Source organism: Dermacentor andersoni, chromosome 2 (assembly GCF_023375885.2).
Source record: "Dermacentor andersoni chromosome 2, qqDerAnde1_hic_scaffold, whole genome shotgun sequence".
In the NCBI taxonomy this organism is placed as follows: Eukaryota; Metazoa; Arthropoda; class Arachnida; order Ixodida; family Ixodidae; genus Dermacentor; species Dermacentor andersoni.
The window spans coordinates 107,766,934-107,786,622 of NC_092815.1; the positions used below are offsets into that span (position 1 = coordinate 107,766,934).

Here is a 19,689-nt window from a genome sequence, read left to right on the forward strand (position 1 = left end):
AGAACAGCGAGCGCATGTGCTCACCACAGAGGCCGCCCTCATCTGAGCCATCCTTGCAATCTGGGACCTTGTCGCAAAGGCGAGTGACCTCTATGCAGCGAGTGTTGTTGTCACAGGTGTGACTGGGCTTGGGGCACTTGAGGTGGGACACAGATGCTGCAAAACGGGTGTATTCACACAAGGCATAAAGACCAGCTTCATAATTCAGCTTGCTTGGTCGAACTAGCAAGAAACCATCCCGCAGTGTGTAGATGTTGTTCGTTGGTTATTGTTCTTGTTCTTGCAAAACACTAAGCATCTGGCTATTCACATTTTGCATAGTGTTTCATATTTTTTAGGTGGCAAGTAGTAAAGAACAGACAAATCTAACGTAATTTTGGCATCGTCATTTTGCCAGAACTCCCAATTTGTGCAACGAACATTACAAAAAAGCAGCATATCCAACAAGTTGGAATTTACATACAGCGATGCTTTGTGTGGAGCATAAAGAGCCGAAACACGAGTTTTTGTGCTTCCATTGTGTAGAGTGGCAAGCATGTTCACATCTCTCTTGGAAATTAGTGCCCCTACGGACAAAGCAGAAGGTGCGGGCAAACAGCCCATTGAGCAGGCCGTCAAACAAGAGACGTGCGCTTCATACTAATCACAGGGCATCCTGGCATTTTTCTTGTTCTTATTTTTTTTTCTTTTCACGCATGGCCATCGCCATGGATGCGAGTGCCATCTGGCACCGATGCAAGGAACCCAGCGGTGGTGACATCGGGTGCATGCATCCTTCGATGTGGTTGGTTGGCCTACTCGGCTGTAGAACAGCCATGCTGCAGCACCCAATCATGAAAACCCGGTGAGGTTTGCAAAGAAAAGTTTTGCTTTTAAAACATAATGCAAGCAGGTTCTACAGCTAAGCTATAAAATATGCCTGATAAACCACAGTTCAAGGACGGATCACAGTTCCAGTCCTTTGTTTCAATGTGACTAACAGGAAGCAATAAAAATCAAACAACTCAGAATAACAATATATATATATATATATATATATATATATATATATATATATACAAACACACACACACACACACACACTGAAAGAAGTGCATACACACATAAAAAAGCAAGAACAGACATGTAATTCCAACGTTTCGGCCGGGGTCCGGGGCCTTCATCAACACTCTTGATGAAGGCCGGACCCTGGCCGAAACAGCTAGACTGCATGTTTGTTTGTTCTTGCTTGTTTTTTTTTTTCGTCTGCCTGCACTTCTATAAATTTATTAAACAGCATATATATGTGTGTGTATATATATATATATAGGCATTGTGAGAAAGTCATCACGTACACATAAGAATGTTAAAACGTGAAGGCAATGCTTTGTCAGTGCTAATAAACTTCTAGCTTGTGGGGATGCTTAGTTCTTCTAAATTGACTGCCTGACTTCTGATATCTGTCTTCTCCGCATGGCTCTAGTATCTGATGTTCGGCTTCCCCCCTTGACATGCTAAGGTAGGGAGTAGGAGTCGTCAGTTACCGACTGCAACGAGAAATGATATGTGAGTGTTGCGACTTCAGCGCCACCTGACAGTGGAATAACTAGGGAGTAACAAGAACTTGCTTTCTTCTCTTCATCTGCGGCATGGTGTCTACTGCACGCTCATTGGGGTGCATTGCTGGACTGTCCTGAGGAAGAGCTTCCTGTATGTCTTTGTAGTGGCGCCATCATGGGTGAATGCAATTTCCCCCACACACCTTCGTTCATGAAACTTCAGGGTCGAAGAACTTGGGCACCAGGGTCCAGCATGGACGAGCATGGCAAGTCGAACTTCAATTCCTCAGCATGTTCCATTTCTTGCATTTTGGCTAGCTATATTATTGTATGGGAGTAGCAAGAACTGCCCTATTTGCTAGTACTATTGTGTTGTCGTTTCCTTTGTTACAAAGCGCACAGGAGCCCAGCAAGCTTTAAAGAAATGTGACGGAAAACATCAAAACACATGCTGCTAGTATAGGAGACCTCATAGCAGTAAATGCGCATCCACGATTTCCATCCTTCAGCACAAACTCTACCACACTGAAAGCTATTCGCTCGATTGCGAACTCTGTGTGTTTCACATCCATTCTGAAGTGAAAATTCACAGTCAATAGCATACAAGCACTCCATTAATAAAAAAACACCTCGTTGACTACAGCTGATATGGCAAGGCACAGAAATTGCACTCACTGCAGTTCTTTTCATCAGAGTTGTCCATGCAGTCATGGTCGCTGTCACAAACAAACTGAGCTGGAATGCACTCCTGCCGGTTCTCACAAAGAAATTCATTCGAGGAACAGTTTACATTGCCTGCAATGAGAAAGCAAGGAGATTGTGAGCCTGTTGCCAAAATGTAAGAATTGCTGTCACTCACAGGAGTGCGATTATCATTTTGTTTAGAATATGAATTGAATATGCACACTTAGGATCAGACATAAAATCAAATATTGGATAATAAAGAGAAAAATGCACTCATTTACAACTTTTCTACACTGCTAGGTTCACTTGCCCTACTTAATTCACAATTTGTCACACAATAGAGGAAGAAAATGCATCAAGTCTAGTCACCTAGTACTGCAGTTCCACATAACACACATCCCTAGGTACACACAATGCATGCATCTCTCAGTCGATTGTTATACAGTAGAACACTGTTGATACGTTTTTCAAGAAATCGCGGGATAAAAACGTAACAGCCAGGAAAATGTAAGTGTGAGGAAGGGCACAACTTGCCACAGCAACATCAGAAACAGCTCTGAATGGCCGCCAGTACAGTTACCAGACATCTCAGCTCTCGTACTGTGACCAGGGACAGCGTGTGTAGGCCCCAAAATAATTTTAGCCCTGCGCTCGCTGGATATGACCAAGTGTGCATGGTTCCTGATAGCTTTTAACCCTTCGAGGGTACATTTTCTTTCACCAAATGCAACCCCCCTAAGGTCAAATATTTTTATAGCAGATAGCAGATCTAGGTAAAATCTTCAGACTGACCTATATTGAAAAAAAATTTACTGCAATTTTTTTAAAGTGACTCTGAAGTGACAAAAAAACATTTTCCTTAGGTAAAAATGCACTGTTCATGAATGCAGATGGGCTTCCATAAATACTTATAAGAATAAAAGTGAAGATACACAGAAACATATATATTCTGATTTGGCACTTGGGTAGTAGTCAGCAGCGGAGGAATCACCGCTCGACTCACTTGCAGCAGAGCAGCCAACGCACATGCCGATAGCGTAATCGAACCGTGTATGTGAGTGCAAGCAAGAATACTTCATGGTTGTGCGCCCGTCAGAAACATGAAACGAGTCTGAAACTTGCAGTAATCCGTCGCTCCGTCACCAACAAGGGGCAACCAGTTTTTGCGAGCCGAGTCTCGAGAAAAGAAATGCAGGCATGGCAGCATCGTTTGTATATGGCTGCATAATTTGCATACTCCAGCGCCCGCCTGTGAACAGATATAATCGCACCCCGGTGAGTAACAGATGAGCAGGCATCTAGCAGTGACCCTTTGAGACATAATAAACCAAATAGACTTGACTTTTTATGAGCACAACGAACGGACACAGCCTGCGAGACCAAACTAAAACTAACTGCAGTGCGCCCTCGCAGGTGCGGATGCAGGAGCAGTCACTGAAATGCCAGCGTAAAGAAGCCATTGAACGAAAACAATGAGACTACGGAGAAAAAAGAAAAAGGAAAAAAGAAAAAAAAAAGCCTTGTCTCCACACAGGGTGGCAGCACTTGCTGGGCAAGAAACAGTTGAAAAATTGGTGCAGTTTTCAAACATACAGATGGCACCATAAAAATATGGCATCGACCATTTGGGACTTGTTAGCGGCGCCGTATATCTACGAACATTGACCCTCAAAGGCTTAAATGACGCATGTTTTCGGGTGCTTTGTCAACTGCTCTGTGCAGTGCCGCGTTTTATGCAACTTCAGTCACTTGTTACAACGTATAGGTTGCTTGGTGCAACGTACTGGTCACTCGTTGCAACATATTGGTCGCTGGTTGCAACATGCGAGAGCAAATTTCCCTCTGTAGCGCTAAATTTATGTGAGCACCATGTTCAAATACAACGTAAGATATGGGAACATAACAGAGTGAAGACATATCAAATGGGAACATAATGCATGGGAGTCAATGGGGTTTAGTTCAGGACTGCGAAAATGCAATGCAGCAGCCGGGAAAATGCAACAGCGAGGAATGTATCAATGGGGTTCCATTGTACCAGTTACCACATGTACCTGTCTATCAGCTCATGTGATGGCTTTATGTCTTCACTCCCAGCATGCCCTTGCAACATTAACAGTGAAGCACTGCAAAATTATTTTTTATGAGGGCTGAAATACTAGTTAGTAAGTCCTTAAAGGAAATGCTCATTACAGTATATGTCACTCACCGCATCCTTTCTCATCACTTCCGTCAAGGCAGTCAGGTTTGCCATCACAATGCCAGCTTTTAGGAACACATTGGCCATCCCCACAGCCAAACTGATCTTTGTGGCAAGGTGGCACGTTGGTGCTGTTGCGACTTCCCGCTGTCAGAAATGAAAAAAAAAAAAAAGAGGTGCAGTTCTATATGGCGCGCTTCTTTTCTAATGGAAAGCCCCCCAAGAATATGACAAATAAAGGAAACCATTAGGTTGTGAAACTGTGTTCTCTACTGACAATATTTATTACGTTGCCACAAGCCAGAGAGGACAAATCTGCAAATCCATGATCTCCGAATGGTACAATTAGTGATGATGGCCAACTTGAAAAGTTTAAAACGAAACAGTGCCTTATCTGTGTGCACTGTTTACATCTCGTGAAATGCAAAATTCATGCGTAATACATATCATTAACCCTTTCGCTGTCGGACCTTTCTGGCCGTGACGCACCCCCAGTGTCGGCTTGGTTTCAGGGAACGAGCATAACAGGGAATGAACATAGCAATTTATTTTTGATTATGATTGGTATACAAATAACATAGTCAATGCTATATGCACATTTCAGTGTTCTGCAGCTGCTGTTAGTAAACATCATCATCATCATCAGCCTGACTATAAAATCCATTCAACATCCGAATCTGACGATGCGGAACCCTCTTCCTCGCATGCGACTCTGTCCGAGTCCGAATCCGAGCTCGGCTCGTATTCTAAATTGGAATTGAGCCACCGCACCAATGAGCAGACGAAGGTCCCGCGCGCTCAGCCATCCGAAAGTAACCGCGCGCTGGGAGGCTGCGCTTTCAGTCGCCCCGCACAACGGAGAGAAATGGGACGTTGCGTGATCAAGAAGACAGAGGGAGATGGAAAAAGGCTAAACAAAGTTCGAAGGGCTTTACGTTTACTGCTGCAAGTCCGAAGCGAGGGTTCGGCGAGAGAGCGAAAGCAGCAATCGAGTCACCCTTTTCGGAGAGGCAACGCACGTGCGCCTGAACTTGACGCGGCGTAGCAGACACACCAACAGAAAAAAAATAAAAACCTTCAAACAAGCGGAGATGGCAGAACAACCCTTGAACCCATAACCACACGCGCGCGACACATGATCCAGCGAAGGCGGAGCCACCGCGCCACTTAGCAAAGAGAAAGTGGGGAGTGGCAGGTGCACCGTACTCTTCAATACATGGGTTAACACAGGTCGGGGAGAATATACGAACTTGTAGAAAGAGTCAACAGATGGCGTGGCCAATTCAGGAGCGCCAGCTTTGCGCTCAGGCGCGAAATTTTGAACGCACGATAGAGAACGTACCGGTACGTCAGTGACACCGTGGGGGGGAAGCGCGATGACGTACCGGTACGTCCGCGACAGCGAAAGGGTTAAAAGATAACATTCGCATACAGCTTCATTTAGTTTATACGTCGTGGTCTAATACACAGCAGGAACATCATCTGCATATATCATGTTCAGACTAACATTTCGCCTACGCATATGCTGCCATTAAGAAGTTAATTTAATGTTAGTTAATTCAAAGCAAAGAGAAAGAATATGATGATAAGCCACAGTACTAATGCGCAGAACCACACAACAGGTGCACATGGGCAATAAAGAAAGTGGCTTACTGCAGTTAGCTTCGTCCGAACCATCCTGACAGTCCCAGACGCCATTGCAGACGAGGGCATCCCAGATGCAGTGACCGGTACCACACCGGTGGCCACGATCACAGGACACAGCTGCACAGTCCTTCTCGTCTGACCCATCCCGACAGTCGTCATCCACATCACACACATAGTCGAGGGGAATACAACGCTGGTTGCTGCACCGGAACTCAGTCACATCGCAATCTGGATACACTGCATGTCAAAGGGCAGAGGTGCTCAATTTCACGCAAGGCAGTCACAGTTACGAATGAAGCAAGTCACTGGCCATAGACAAAACATAATGATACATCGAGATCCGTACGAGTCCTTTGTTATTTGTCAACAAGGGTTACATACAGATCTTCTCAAAATGTCATTTTCTTTCTATGGCCAGTAACCTGCTTCATTCGTAACTAAATTTTACCTGACCAGATCGTATTTCATTGACCTCTTAACTATAATACAATCCCACCTAGAGCATATATATTTAGAACAGTTTAAACATGGTTCTGTCAGCATTGCATATGATGAACATAGGCTCTCTTCGAAATGCTGTAAAATGACTCGCAACAAAACTTGGGTACAAACGCATGCTAATGCATGTAAAAACCATAGCGACTTGCCAGACGAGTAGCAAGAACAATACTAAGAAGGTCATCTGTGCACGTGCACTACAATTAGACCACAGCGTACACATTCAAGGCATAAACCACAACACAGGTAAATTATCACACAGAACCTAAAACATACAATGCTAACACACATGCAACGACCTTGTATTAGCTCATACAGATATTACAGAACCTTATTAATTAGGGGTGTGGGAATATTTGAAAGTTACAATATTACTGAACATTATATTCTTAATATTTGTATTCAATTCGAAAATGTTCAAATATTCAGTGGATATGAATATTCGAATCAAATAGAATATATTGCTGATTGTGCAGGAGCAAACCTGGTTCTTAGCATTTGTTGCTATCTATTATAAGAATATTGGGACGATATTGTGCTGAATTTTGTAATGATTTCGTGCTGCTAGCAAAATTTTGCTTGTAAAGCACACTTAGCCACTAAACGTATAAACCTTGCGGAAAAGCCAGCCTCCCGATAGCAAAAGACACAGGCAGGGTTTTTATTTTTTTCACCGTGTGGGGACTGCGTAGCCCATTTCGTTGCAGCGCCATAGCGCAGCACGTTTTAGGCATAGGAGCCGCAGCGCGGCGAGGTCGCTTTCGAACTTCGCGCGCGCGGTCCATCGCTTTCCCTCTCTCTTGTTCCTCCGAGGGCACCGAACGGCAGCGGGACCGAACGCGGGTGGGAACCCGCGTTCCCTCTCTCCTGGCGACTCAAGTCGACTGAGAAGCGGCGTGCGGAGAGAAGCTCTCGGACAGCGAAACGGTGCGTACTGACTTCCGATTCTCCCGGTCATCCCTTTGGTTGGCCGGTCTCGCCAAAGGTCCTCGACCCGAGGCGGTTGCGTACCTATTCGCTGCTCCTGTTCTGAAGGCTAGGCCGAAGAGACGCGGCTCACTTGACGTGCGCGGTCGTACTGCGCCGAGTCGCCCTCGGAGGCTACCCCGAGCTGAAAGAACGTTGCCCTGGTAGCACGGTCGTTGGGAGCCATCCTCCCGTATAGCGGCGTGCTCCCGCGTCTTTGAGATACCGAGTGTCACCCCTTGACTTGCGGGAGCTTCGGCTCACGAGCCCCGCGCCGACACGGGTGTATACAGATATCCTGAACGCCAAGGTGGTCGTACAATAAACGCCTTCCTTGTACTCTGGGCCTTCTCCTTGCGGCGCTCTGTTTCGCTCCCAGAGGAGACCGAACGAGCGTCCGCTTCGGGCACACGCTACACACGCGGCTGAGCTGATCGTCCGCCGGAGGGGCTCGGATCCTCGGACCCACGCAGTGGTCTAGGTGACTCCCGGCGGAGCACCGCTATATAGGCAGAGATCACAACCGCCACCTTTTATTCTGACCTTATTGCTTGACAGCAAGTGCGATGAGTGACGACTGGTACAGAGCCAAATGGCTCCGAGCTTACGGGCATCTGATGCGGTATAATAAGGCACAGCCTGCCGAAGACAGCTAGTGGGCATTACTGTTTTCCGAGTTAACATGAGCCAAATACACAATGTTTTGGTATAACGGCTTACTAGCCTAGTTTTTTTTGCCAGTGACAATGTAATTGCAATGTTCCAACATAACAAATTAACCTAACTTTTTAATAAATGAATGTGCACATCATTATGTGATATTCAATATGATATTTGAAGCTAGGTATTCCTATTTCATCTGAATTAGAAAATTTTGATATTTGCACAAGCCTATCATTAATATAAATGAACATTCAAACAGCATTTGCTGTAGGCTTAGCAAACCTATAGTCTTCGAAAAAATTCCAATGCACAAATTGTGGGAGCAGGCAATGAGCCCCGATCGGGAACTCATAAGGCACTTCTCACTTTCTTAAGCTCAAAGCGAAAAGAGAACGGTGCACAGCAATCTCAAAGTATTTGAGCACTCAGTGCTCCATAGGAACCAAGCACAGGGGGCTTAGCAACAGCTCTTTAGTAGCCCACTGCATGGCTTCGAGACTTTCCCAATTGCACTCAGCAATGTGATGCTCAGAGAATGCCCGATTTAACTCGAGAAATAATTGTTAACCCTTTAACCCCCAAATTAATTCCGAAAAAAACATACCAAACTTTCCAAATTTTTTATGCAGTCATACTTTATCTAAGTCATTCTGATTCTGAAAATATATTAACTGGTTGATGTCTGGCGATAATTAATGGAAACATAAAAAAGAAATCAAAAGCTGCTCTTGAAGGCAGCTTTCCATCAATGCCGACTGTAACTGATCTTTGGCAGTGGGAGCAGCACAGCACCAGGCTGAACGAGTGTGACTCGTCATTGGTGATATAGATGCCACCTCCCATGATGAGCACAGCTCGGGATTGGGTGTTAAAGCCCAAGCTTCATTTGCTAACATGTAGTAAACAGCTTCTCTGCCAAAGAACAGTCCTTGTGTTATGTGCACAGGTTAGGTGCGAATCTAACAGCCCTTTCAGGTCTTGAATAGAGTCCAAGCCCATTAACAACAAATCAGCATAAAACATACTTTTGGATAAAACAGACGATTCTTCCCACTCAGTTTGGTATGCCTATACTACTTATATAACAAATTCTGCTTCTGACAGACCCAGCTATGACAAACAAACTTCTAGCCAAATTTTGTCTAGATGAAGTAAATACAATGCACTTTGCTATGGCGATGTGTGCAGGCGACAGCGCACTGCATGCAACTATTTCTCGCCACTCATGGAGTGTGCAAAATGGCCTTTTTTCTTAATAAATGGACAAACTAGCAGTTAGCTTCCTGCAAAAGCATGATGTGCAACAGCCAACAGAGTTTTCAGGTCAGTAATGCTAGCGGCTCACTGCCGCCCGCTACTGTCAGCTCAGTGCTGAGAGTGTCGGTATGCCTAACTGGCTTAGCTTTGAAGCTGTAGCACACAGCTCTTCAAAAACAACCGCCAATGATTGCAAAGGGTATCACTTTGGTAACAGTTTACTTCTCATCGCATCAATTTGCACACAAATGAAGATAGTCTGCTATTCATGAGATTTATACTGCAAAGCGTGAGGTGCAGTTGAGTCTTTTGCATGCAGTGCAGCGGTAGTCAGATGGAGGGTCCGAGTTGAACTTGCCTTGTACAGCAGCTCTTGTTAATGCTACAGGTTTGGCAGTGGTCATCACTTTTGTTGCAAGAGATAAATTAAGACACCAGTATAATCTACCAACCACTGTTTTGTGTTAAAAAGTGTAGCCAATGTGTGTGTCGTCAGTGGCGACTCACTCGGGCCAGGCAGCCAGCATGGTGCAAAGCAGGTCAGCATGTTCCATGCTGCTGTGCGGGCCATTAAAAGGGCCCTGAATAATTTTTATATAAGTTGATAAATGCATCTGAAGTTGAAAAAGACTATTTCAGAAATACTTTGCCGCAAAAAGTACTTCAACGCATTCAGCATAGGCAGAGTTATTGGCAATCAAAGATTGCCTATGACCCCTTTGCGGTGCTCCCACTTGTCTTTTGATGCCTTGCACTGTGCAGGGCTATGGCGAAGTCGGGTGTGCCCACAACTCTCCTCCTACTGAATGTCATCATGGCGCGCAGTTAAAATTTGATTTTGGAGCCTCACATAGGCGGCGCCACTATTTCCTATTTTGTTGCCTATGACTCGCCAAATGTAGTTGTGCTCAGCGAGCCATAGTGCACTCAGTGAGCGGACTCGTCGTGGCACCCCACAGCAGGTGTGGTATCTATGCCAACTGTGCCTTGTTTGCTTTATGCATGACAGGGCTTGAGTGCATGCTTGAGCTCGTATGCTCCAGTCTGGCCGTGCTACGTGGTGCGGACTGGCTTTATCCTGCACCAGCTTGACCAACAGTTAGTAGCCACATCCAACTTGTGCATTTTGAAGTACTGTCAATTGCTCGATGAGGAGCTATGTCTGCCAAGGCACCTAGCCAGGACTGACAAGGAGTGAGCCCCCACTGGCAAGTGTGCACGTAGTCTGACCCTAAGTTCCATGCGGTTCAAGGCCAGTTGAGTGTTCAAAATTAGTTTAAATTAGTGAGACCCAACAGGTACGACACCAATATGCAGGGTGGCCAAAGTTTAATTCTAGCAGGCAGTCGCAGCCAAGCGTAAGCAGATAATAGGCATCTTCTGGAAGTATGGAATCCTTATCAAAATTCGAAAGCAGATTTCCACTTACTTCAGCCTGTTTATTAAAGTGCGTCAATAAATATAGACAGTAACAGTAGGAGGAAACAGACTAATTCAAACACCCTTCTTGATTGACGTCAGCTATCCGCCAATAGCAGCTAGCTACGGAAATCTTGCGTATGACGACATATACAAGCTGTCAGCAGCTTCAAAGTGGGCAAGGAGAAGGCCTCGTTTGAAAAGAGTGTTTGAGAAAAAGGTGACTTCACACTCTGCTTGTGAGCTCCACCCACCACGCACAACTGTAAAATTCGGCTGAGGTGTTCACAGCAGCTTATGCTATCCGCAGGGTGCGATTTTTCACCAAACCCAAAGGGTGGTTCAGGACTCCTTTAATCTTTCTGGGTACTCCAGTGTGGAGAAACTGTTATTTTTTGGCAACCAGCATTCAGAAAACAGCAGATGGCAAGGCGCTTGATTTAGGACGCAAGTCTGCAGAAAAGCTTTTCCATGTTTTTTCAGCCCTGACTGAAATCATGGGCTTCTTGTCATCTCAGTTAATTCACAGTTTGAATGCCAGACACCAGCTAGTAAACGGTAATGAATGCTCTTGGAAATTCCTAACATGCCATAGTACACAGCCTTGCCATAATAAGCAAACATCCCATTGTTACCACCTTTGGAGAAACACCGTAGTTAGGCTTCTAAATGCACCCCAATTTTGGACCTCGCGTATAGCCCCCCACAACTGGAAATTGTAACTTTGAGCGCTCCAATCGTGAGAAAAAGTAGCAACAATAAAAACATTTAGCAGGCAGCTGCGCACATCTTTTATACTGTCATAAAAAAAAATGTTAATTTTTGTTTTTATCTTGCAAATCTCTACATCAAAAGTTTTAAAATCTAAGTTGTCAGAGTGATGGTAATTCAGTTTCAATCTAGTGAAATTATTGAACTGTCTGTTTGTAAGTGCAAAAGCAAAATGGGTTCTGTCAGAATGCTCAAACTCCGAATCATTACTAAAAATTTACTCAAATTGTCTAAAAGCACCAACATTTCTCAACATAACACCTGACAAAGGTGCCCACACTGACAGCTGAAGAGCTTGTACAAGAAATGCAAAGGCAAAGAACACTTACCGCAGCCTTCATGCTCATCCGAAGTGTCCCCTTCACCGCAGTCCAAGTCGGAGTCACATGTCCAGCTGTGAGGTATGCATTTTCCAGTCACCTTGCAAGTGTACTGCGCTGCACTGCACGTCGTGTCTGCAGAGTCGAACAGAGATGCCTTTGAAATTGGGGAGAATGATATGACAGACAGAACAATTGAATTCTGGAATTTTCACATGCCAAAACCATGATTTGCTCATGAGGCACGCTGTAGTGGGGAACCCCAGATTAATTTTGACCACCAGTGTATCTTTAATGTGCCCCCAATGCATGGGACAAGGGCGTTCTTGTATTTTGCCCCTATCGAAATACGGCTGCCACAGCCAGGATTTGATCCTGCGACCTCATTCTTAGAAGCGCAACACCATAGCCGCTAAGTCACCATGGTAGGTTACAGACAGAACAGAAAACCGGAGAAATAAGCCTATCTTTTTCACTCTAAGATGAACTGAGATATGACCATAACTGTATCTGTTAGAGCAATGCTAAATACAATGTTGGGTTATGCCAGAAATGTGCATGAACCCAATCATTTCAGAACTAGAATACGGATGCTTGTACATGCGGCACACCCCTTCATTTACTAGAGGAACAACACACACAAGAAATTTTGAGAAATTTGCAGAATTTCCAGCAGCTACGCATCTCAGACAGGAAATAGCTAAACTTCTGGCACACAAGAAAAAACACAAACACAAGTGTTTGTGTTTGTCTCACAGCTCTCATGGCCATGTTTTCAGTTTTTTGTGCACTAGATGTTCAGCGATAGAATACCAACTAGCCCAATATTGCAGAATGTTAAGTGGACGGTACGGTGAGGGGCACATGCCGAAGGCACAGATGTCATAAGTGCATATGATGTACATTACGCCAGCACATTACATTAACTTTACCAGCAAGCAGATTCTATGGAGGTGAATGCAAAACAGCACAGGTGGACAAATGTGTCCCAACACTGTGGCCTCATAATATACACTGTGATCCATTGAACAAAATTTCTGGCTTTCATGCTATATGCTTACTGTAATGTTGCAAACTGACAATGAAAGAAAAGAAAGTAACAGAAATCAGCACCATTTAGAGCTGGCAAGGCCATGACAAGCAAGGCTCTGCTATTACTGTGTTTGAAAGCTGTCCCATTGAGAAAGCAGGCCTAATTAAATAATAACAATAAAACATTACATGTACATAATGACAAGCAAACGTCGATTACTTCTGCACTTGGATGTTGGCTCTTCATCTGAGCCGTCCACGCAGTCACGCTCCCCATCACAGACCCAGTGCAAGGAGATGCATCGGTTGGCGTCACACCGGAACTGGTCTTCCTGACAGGTCACTTTCTCTGCACAGCACCAATACACACTCAGGGAAATGCAGAAATGCAACGTGCACAATCGCAGCCTTATGTGGTCAGCTCAATACTTGCCCCTGTCTGTGATTCTCAAATGAATTAAAATATCTAGAACACGGGCAATGAGGGTGCCTGTCCAGAAGTCCACAAAGTGCACAATGCACTGTTGCCTATTTGCATGTGTACTTTGTGGGGAGTACATGCCCCCATCTTACCCCGCGCCGTCGCGTCGAGAGCTGGCATAGACAGGGGAGAGGTGCACTAAGCCCTCTCCCGATTCTCCCTCGCTCTCGCAACACACGCGCAACCTTCTTCCCCGACTCGCGGACAGCCGGGTAGCTGACGGGCGAGGAGGACATTCCCCTCGCCCAGGTAAAAAGGTACAAAACAGCGCGACCGGGGGGGAGACTCTCTCTCTGAAGCCGGACCCCTAACCTGCCGGACTGGAGTACCTGCCACAACCCGTGAGTGACCTCGTTTGCCGGACTATCCCGGGCAACGAGGCCAGCCTATTTATCACTATTACAAAGAGGACGTCCCTCTGCCAGTGTTCTTTATTGCCGGTAGCAATAAACATTCTTACAGTTGACGCCGCTGGTTGCCTTATTCGTTCGAACCCAACGTAGCCGCAATTCCCGCGCTACGGGTTGGGGAGTAACGCAACGCGACTGCATGGGGCTAGATCCGGAGCTCACCTTCAGCCCTAGCCACACGCAGAGTGGAACCCCCAAAAGTTTTGTGTCCTGTACCAATTCTATCAGCATTCTGCATTTTTATATACATATTACTTCGGTTGTAGCTATGTGTGCTACTGTAAGAAACTGAGCTAGGGCAGAGGTCACTAACGTAAACAATATAGTAACATGATGAGCATGGATTCTATGAATCAGTTTATCAGTTGGCTGGACAACTCATATGCATATCTTTCTGCACACTACTTATATGCATTAAAGAGATTCAGCATTCACATTAAAATAACATAGGTTCCAGAGAAAGAAAATGACGCTGAACACACATGTGACTAGAGAGGTTAAAATGACAGATTGAAAAAGAAATTTCGACCAATTAAGGGGCCCTGCAATACCTTTTGTGAAAGATGTGAAATGTTTTAGAATCATTTCAAAAAACAAAACAAAAAAAATCGTTTTTTGAACACACCTTGTACAAACTGTGCTGTCAGAAATCTATTTCTGACACTGCTATACCCTCACAGGAACCACAGCAGCCCCTACTTTTTCAATGGCGCCCAAAGTTATGCCATCATGTTTACGTGGAAAGATGTATGTTATGCTCCACCCATCAAAGCACTGAGATTTTACATTGGCACAACATCGAGATCATTTGCCCTCCATGGAGGTATCAGCGCGGTGCTATCATTTTTGCCTCCAGAGGGTGCCACAGCCTCATCAATTATATGTTTTTTATACTTTTGCTGCCGCTACGGGTACTGCTAAGTCATGATTTCAGAAAATATCCAGCCAGTGGCCACCATGTTAAAAGAAAGGCATTGGAATATACACAGGCAGTGGCAGGGAGAGCTGGTGATCTTTTGAATTAAACTGTAGGCTTTCTTGTTGTGAGTACAAAAATAGTACTAGGCATGAATGTTCGTGACAGTATCATATACTAGCAACCAAACAGGTTTATTCACTGCATGAAAAAAAGTTGCTGGGCCATTTCAGTTTTAAATTACAGAAAGCTGAGCTCACCACAGATTCCAGATGGCGAAGAATCCTCATCAGAATTGTCACCACAGTCATTGTCGCCATCACAAAGATAGCGCTTGTCGATGCACCGCTGGTTAGTTTTGCATTCAAACTCACCCTCACGACAACGTGAAGGCTCAGTATAGTTCGCAGAGCCTTAAGAAGAAACAAAAAGAACACAAAACAAAAAATCATCTCAGGGAAACAATGGTAGAATGCACAGAGTCACCAGTGGTGTTGTGACTCACTATTTTTACATAGGCTCAAGATAAGTCAGTTTTGAACTCCCTTCCAGATATTACAACGCCAAAAGTTTGCCAACACAGTGCTAAGCTTTGTAGTACCAAAATTTCATAAAATGCTCTAGTACAGAAAGCATAAAGATATGAATGTCGGAGGGATGCTGTTAACTTCCCCCTTTATTAGCTACATCAGCTCTCAGCAACAGTACATTGTCTTGCATTACACAACAGGCAGTCTTCACAAGACAGCCACTTGTGGGCTGCAGATTTTTTTAGGCATGTCCAATCTACACAATTTGCCAACATCCTTAAGTTATACATGCAAGTCAAAACACCTTTGTTTTTTACTTTAAACACACTAAGGAGCTAGTGCTGGCAGTCAGCTGCACAGAATACGGAGCAATAATCTTTAAGTTTACTGAAATTTTTAAATATTGCCTGTTACAAATAACATAATTCTAGTCATTAATCTGGATTATTCAGAGAGGTGGACATTACTTGAACAAGAAATCAAAACACATATCAAGAAAAATTAACTAATTAGTTTTAATTTCATTATCTTACGACACATATCGCAATTTATGAACTGTAGCCGGTGAGTTTTCAAGGCATATCCACCTGGAATGAATTTCCAGACTGACACTAAATATGCGCCATCAAACTCGCTGTAAAAATGAACTGTTGTTCCACTTACTTTTTTAACCAAACACTCTATATTATGCCTTGACACACAAAAGTAACTGGAACACCCATGCATTTCATCCCACACTTTGGAAAATAATCTCGAGACTAGTGTCTTCTTGGAGATTCATTTCAAGTGGATACGTCTTGCAAGCTCACTGGCTGCAATTCGTAAATTGCAATAGGTGTCATGACGTAATTAAAGAAGAAGTTAATTATAGTCTGATACAACTTTAGAAAAAAGGGGGCGTTTACTCCTCCGACGCGGATGCACACGAGCATCCACCAATGGGCGCGCACTCTGGACTGACGTCATGAGCCAGACGGCCGGTGACCCCGCCGCCGGAGAAGATGGCCGCCCGCGCTTTGAACTGGGCCAAGTCGCGTCAGCTCTGTGCTTCAGCGATAAACGCATTGTTTTATATAAGTACTTTTTGAATAGCAACTGATTTATTTTAAGCTTGGAAAACGAGCAGTAGATACACCGTGTACATGCGAACAAGCGCAAAAGCCATGCAGAGCTGCTCTTTCTACTTTTGTGACTTGCAATAAAGCTAAAGAGCAGACGACGGGCAGCGTTGTAGAAGGCACGAGGTTATTTTTCTGTCGCTATCCGGCATGTGCTGTAGCACATGAGAGCTCTACTAAACCAGTCATCAAAATACAAAAGTCTTTTTTTATACCGAGAATTGCGCGTTTCAGGAGCACGATTTTTCGAGCGGGACTATTTTAGTCGCAGAGGCACTCGGCTGTCGCGCTTCGGTCATCTGGGCAGGGCCTCCCCTTTTTTCTAAAGTTGTATCTGACTATAGTGTATATTTGTTAATTAGCTGATTATGTGTTTCAATTTCTCATGCTAGTAATGTCCACCTCTTCTAATAATTTAGCTCAAGGACAAGGATTATGCTACCTGACACAGGCGATTTTTTTTTAGTTTCAAAAAACTTAAAAATGATCACCCTGTATGATAAATTTTCTACAAGGGAAAGTTGATGTTCACTAGGGAGCAGTACAAGTTATCATGAAAACCCACATGGCTGTACTGCTGTATGGGCTTCCTATACAAATTTTTTTCCTTGCATGAAACTTTCACATTTCTGTATGTTTCATGGAGCTTGGTTACTCATTCAGTAGACCTTAATATAAACATAAAACTGGTGAGATTTCTTATCAGGAACACTGCGCACCAGAAGTGCACTTAATTGGTGGAAAAGTAAACAGTCCTGAAAACTGAACTCATTGCCTTATCAAAGAATTCAGTTTCACAACAGTCAGACCAACCCACAGACTACAAACAGTTAATTAGGACAATAAGTTCCAAAGGCTACTTATGCACCTACTTCATGAAGGAGGACTACAAGCGTTTATTTAACCATAATATGCCGTATAACTAACCATGTGATTAAAATATTCAGTGGAGATCTAGTGCTAAATACGGGACATATGCGTTAGCATTAAGGCACACTTCAAAGAGGTGCGAGGTAACATCTGTATACAGTCGACTCTCGTTACAATGGACCCTGATAAACCAAAAAAAATGTCCGTTCTATCTGAAGTCCATAATATCCAAGACGCCTCACTTCAGAAACTTTCGTCACGATGTCTAACAACCTTATTGATAGAGTGAGTGACGAACATCCAAAGTAAAAAACAAAAAAAAACTGTTTCAAACAAAAGGCAAAGCATCGATTGCAATGGCAAATTAAAAAGCAAGATAGGTGCGGCAGCAGCAGAGAGCAAATTGACCTTCACGCTGTCTCTTGCGTCAACGCGAGCTAAATGTCGAAAGCACAGCACATACGAAGCTATCGGCACTGGGCGCACTTTGTCCTCATCGCAGACCACGTTCGATATACGGCGTACGCACTGCCATGCACTTTGTCCAAATTGCAGATCGCTTCCAAGATATGGCACCCGCGCTGGCGCGCACTTTCTGCACATCGCAGATCGCTTTCAAGATTCGGCGTCTGTGCAGGCACGCACTTTGTCCACATTGCAGATCACTTTCAAGATATGGCGCCCGCGCGGGCCCGCACTTTGTCCATCGCAGATCGCTGTCAAGATACGGTGCCTGTGCAGCTGCGCACTTTGTCCTCATCATAGACCACTTACAAGATATGGCGGATGCACTGGTGCACGCTTTCTCCACATTGCAGATTGCTTTCAAGATACGGCGCCCACGCAGACGCACACTTTGTCCACATCACAGATCACTTTTAAGAAAGGGCACCTGCACAGGTGCGTCCACATTGCCGATCGCTTTCAAGATACGGCGCCCGTGAGGGCATGCGCTTTGTCCACGTTGCAGATCGCTTTCAATATACGGTGTCTGCATGGCCGCGCCGTTAACAGCAGCCACGTCCGTGTCTCGCGCACGAAAGACGGCGCACTTCCACCATGCTTTTCTCCCTAGCGCGCGCGCAAGATATTGAGCCGCGATCGTCGGCTGACCCTCGCAAATCAGTTGCCAGCCCATGTCGACACGGCAAAAGTCCATTCTATACGCCTGTTTTTTACAAAAATTAACGCTGATTTTGTCCGCTGTAGCGCGGTCCGTTAAAAGCGAACTTCATTGCATTAATAAAATAAGTAGAACAAACTAAGGCTGAAATATAGTCCGTTATATTCGAAGGTCTGTTGTTTGCAGGTCCGTTGTAACAAGCGTAGACTGTGTGCGCGCATGCGCGTGCGTGCGTGTGGGTGTGTGCGTGTGTGCGCGGCGTGCGTGCAGGAAAGAGACGTCGATCCTATTGGAAGACGTATGTACTTAATGTTTTTGGCTGGTGGACCAGTCTTCGTCAGAGTACAGTGCAAAGGTTTGTCGGCTCTTTCCTGCATTTGTTACGTCAGGTCCTGCGTGCTGAACTTTGAAGAAACCCCCTATATATATATACACCCAGTGGCGTAGCAACAGGGGGGGCCGTGGGCCCCGGGTGCAAGGGGCCAGAGAGGGGGGGGGGGGTGTCATATACGTCTGAAGACACCCCTCTTTCCGCCGGCTACACCTGGGGAGGGGGGTGACAGAAGACCTAGGGCCCCGGGTGCCAGACGACCTAGCTACGCCACTGTATACACCTCACGCATACACACTCTCCTAAGCTCTCACATAGCCTCTTTACATCTACCATGTAACTGGCTCCCCACACTTCACACACACAAACACACTTTTTTCCACTTTGACACTGCTAATGCTAATGCATTAAAAAAAAAATAAACTGTACTGAGTACAGAAGAGCTTTGCTCTGAACTCTCACAGTCGCAGGGAAATAGAATGCATGCCATCTTACGGTGGCACGTAATGCCATCAGCTGCCAGGTAGTAGCCGTCCCCGCAAGCACATGAGTGACTCTCGGGAATGGACAAGCACAGCTGTGAGCAGCCACCGTTGTCACTGCTGCAACTGCTGCCGGCTGCAAATTTTGTAGAGGGAAAGGACCAGTCTCAGTTCAACTTCAGCAACTCAACTTTTCACTAAACTATAAGTAGCAACTCTTTCAACCAATTGACAAATGAAATTGAAGTTTGTGCTGAAAACAGAATGGAAAAAGACAATTCCAGGGACATCACAGTGCATACTTTTCCTGCCATTTTTATTTATGGCTCTCTTTTTTTTTTCTATTCATAACCTGAGCTTGGGCACATATTCACAACTTTTTGTTTCTTCATTTTCTAACTATTCTGACATGTGAAGACATCCTATTTTCCACTGC

At 44.8% G+C, this 19,689-nt stretch overlaps 1 protein-coding gene across 1 annotated transcript in view; it reads right to left on the minus strand.

Moving 5' to 3' along the window:
- Positions 1 to 19,689, minus strand: part of LOC126541462 (prolow-density lipoprotein receptor-related protein 1-like) — a 230,185-nt gene that overhangs the window by 157,260 nt on the left and 53,236 nt on the right. Inside the window, 8 exon segments of the mRNA XM_050188197.3 lie at positions 25 to 156; positions 2,214 to 2,333; positions 4,429 to 4,566; positions 6,073 to 6,303; positions 11,970 to 12,095; positions 13,213 to 13,341; positions 15,060 to 15,212; positions 19,267 to 19,389. Of these exon segments, the coding sequence (XP_050044154.2) occupies positions 25 to 156; positions 2,214 to 2,333; positions 4,429 to 4,566; positions 6,073 to 6,303; positions 11,970 to 12,095; positions 13,213 to 13,341; positions 15,060 to 15,212; positions 19,267 to 19,389 (1,152 nt within the window).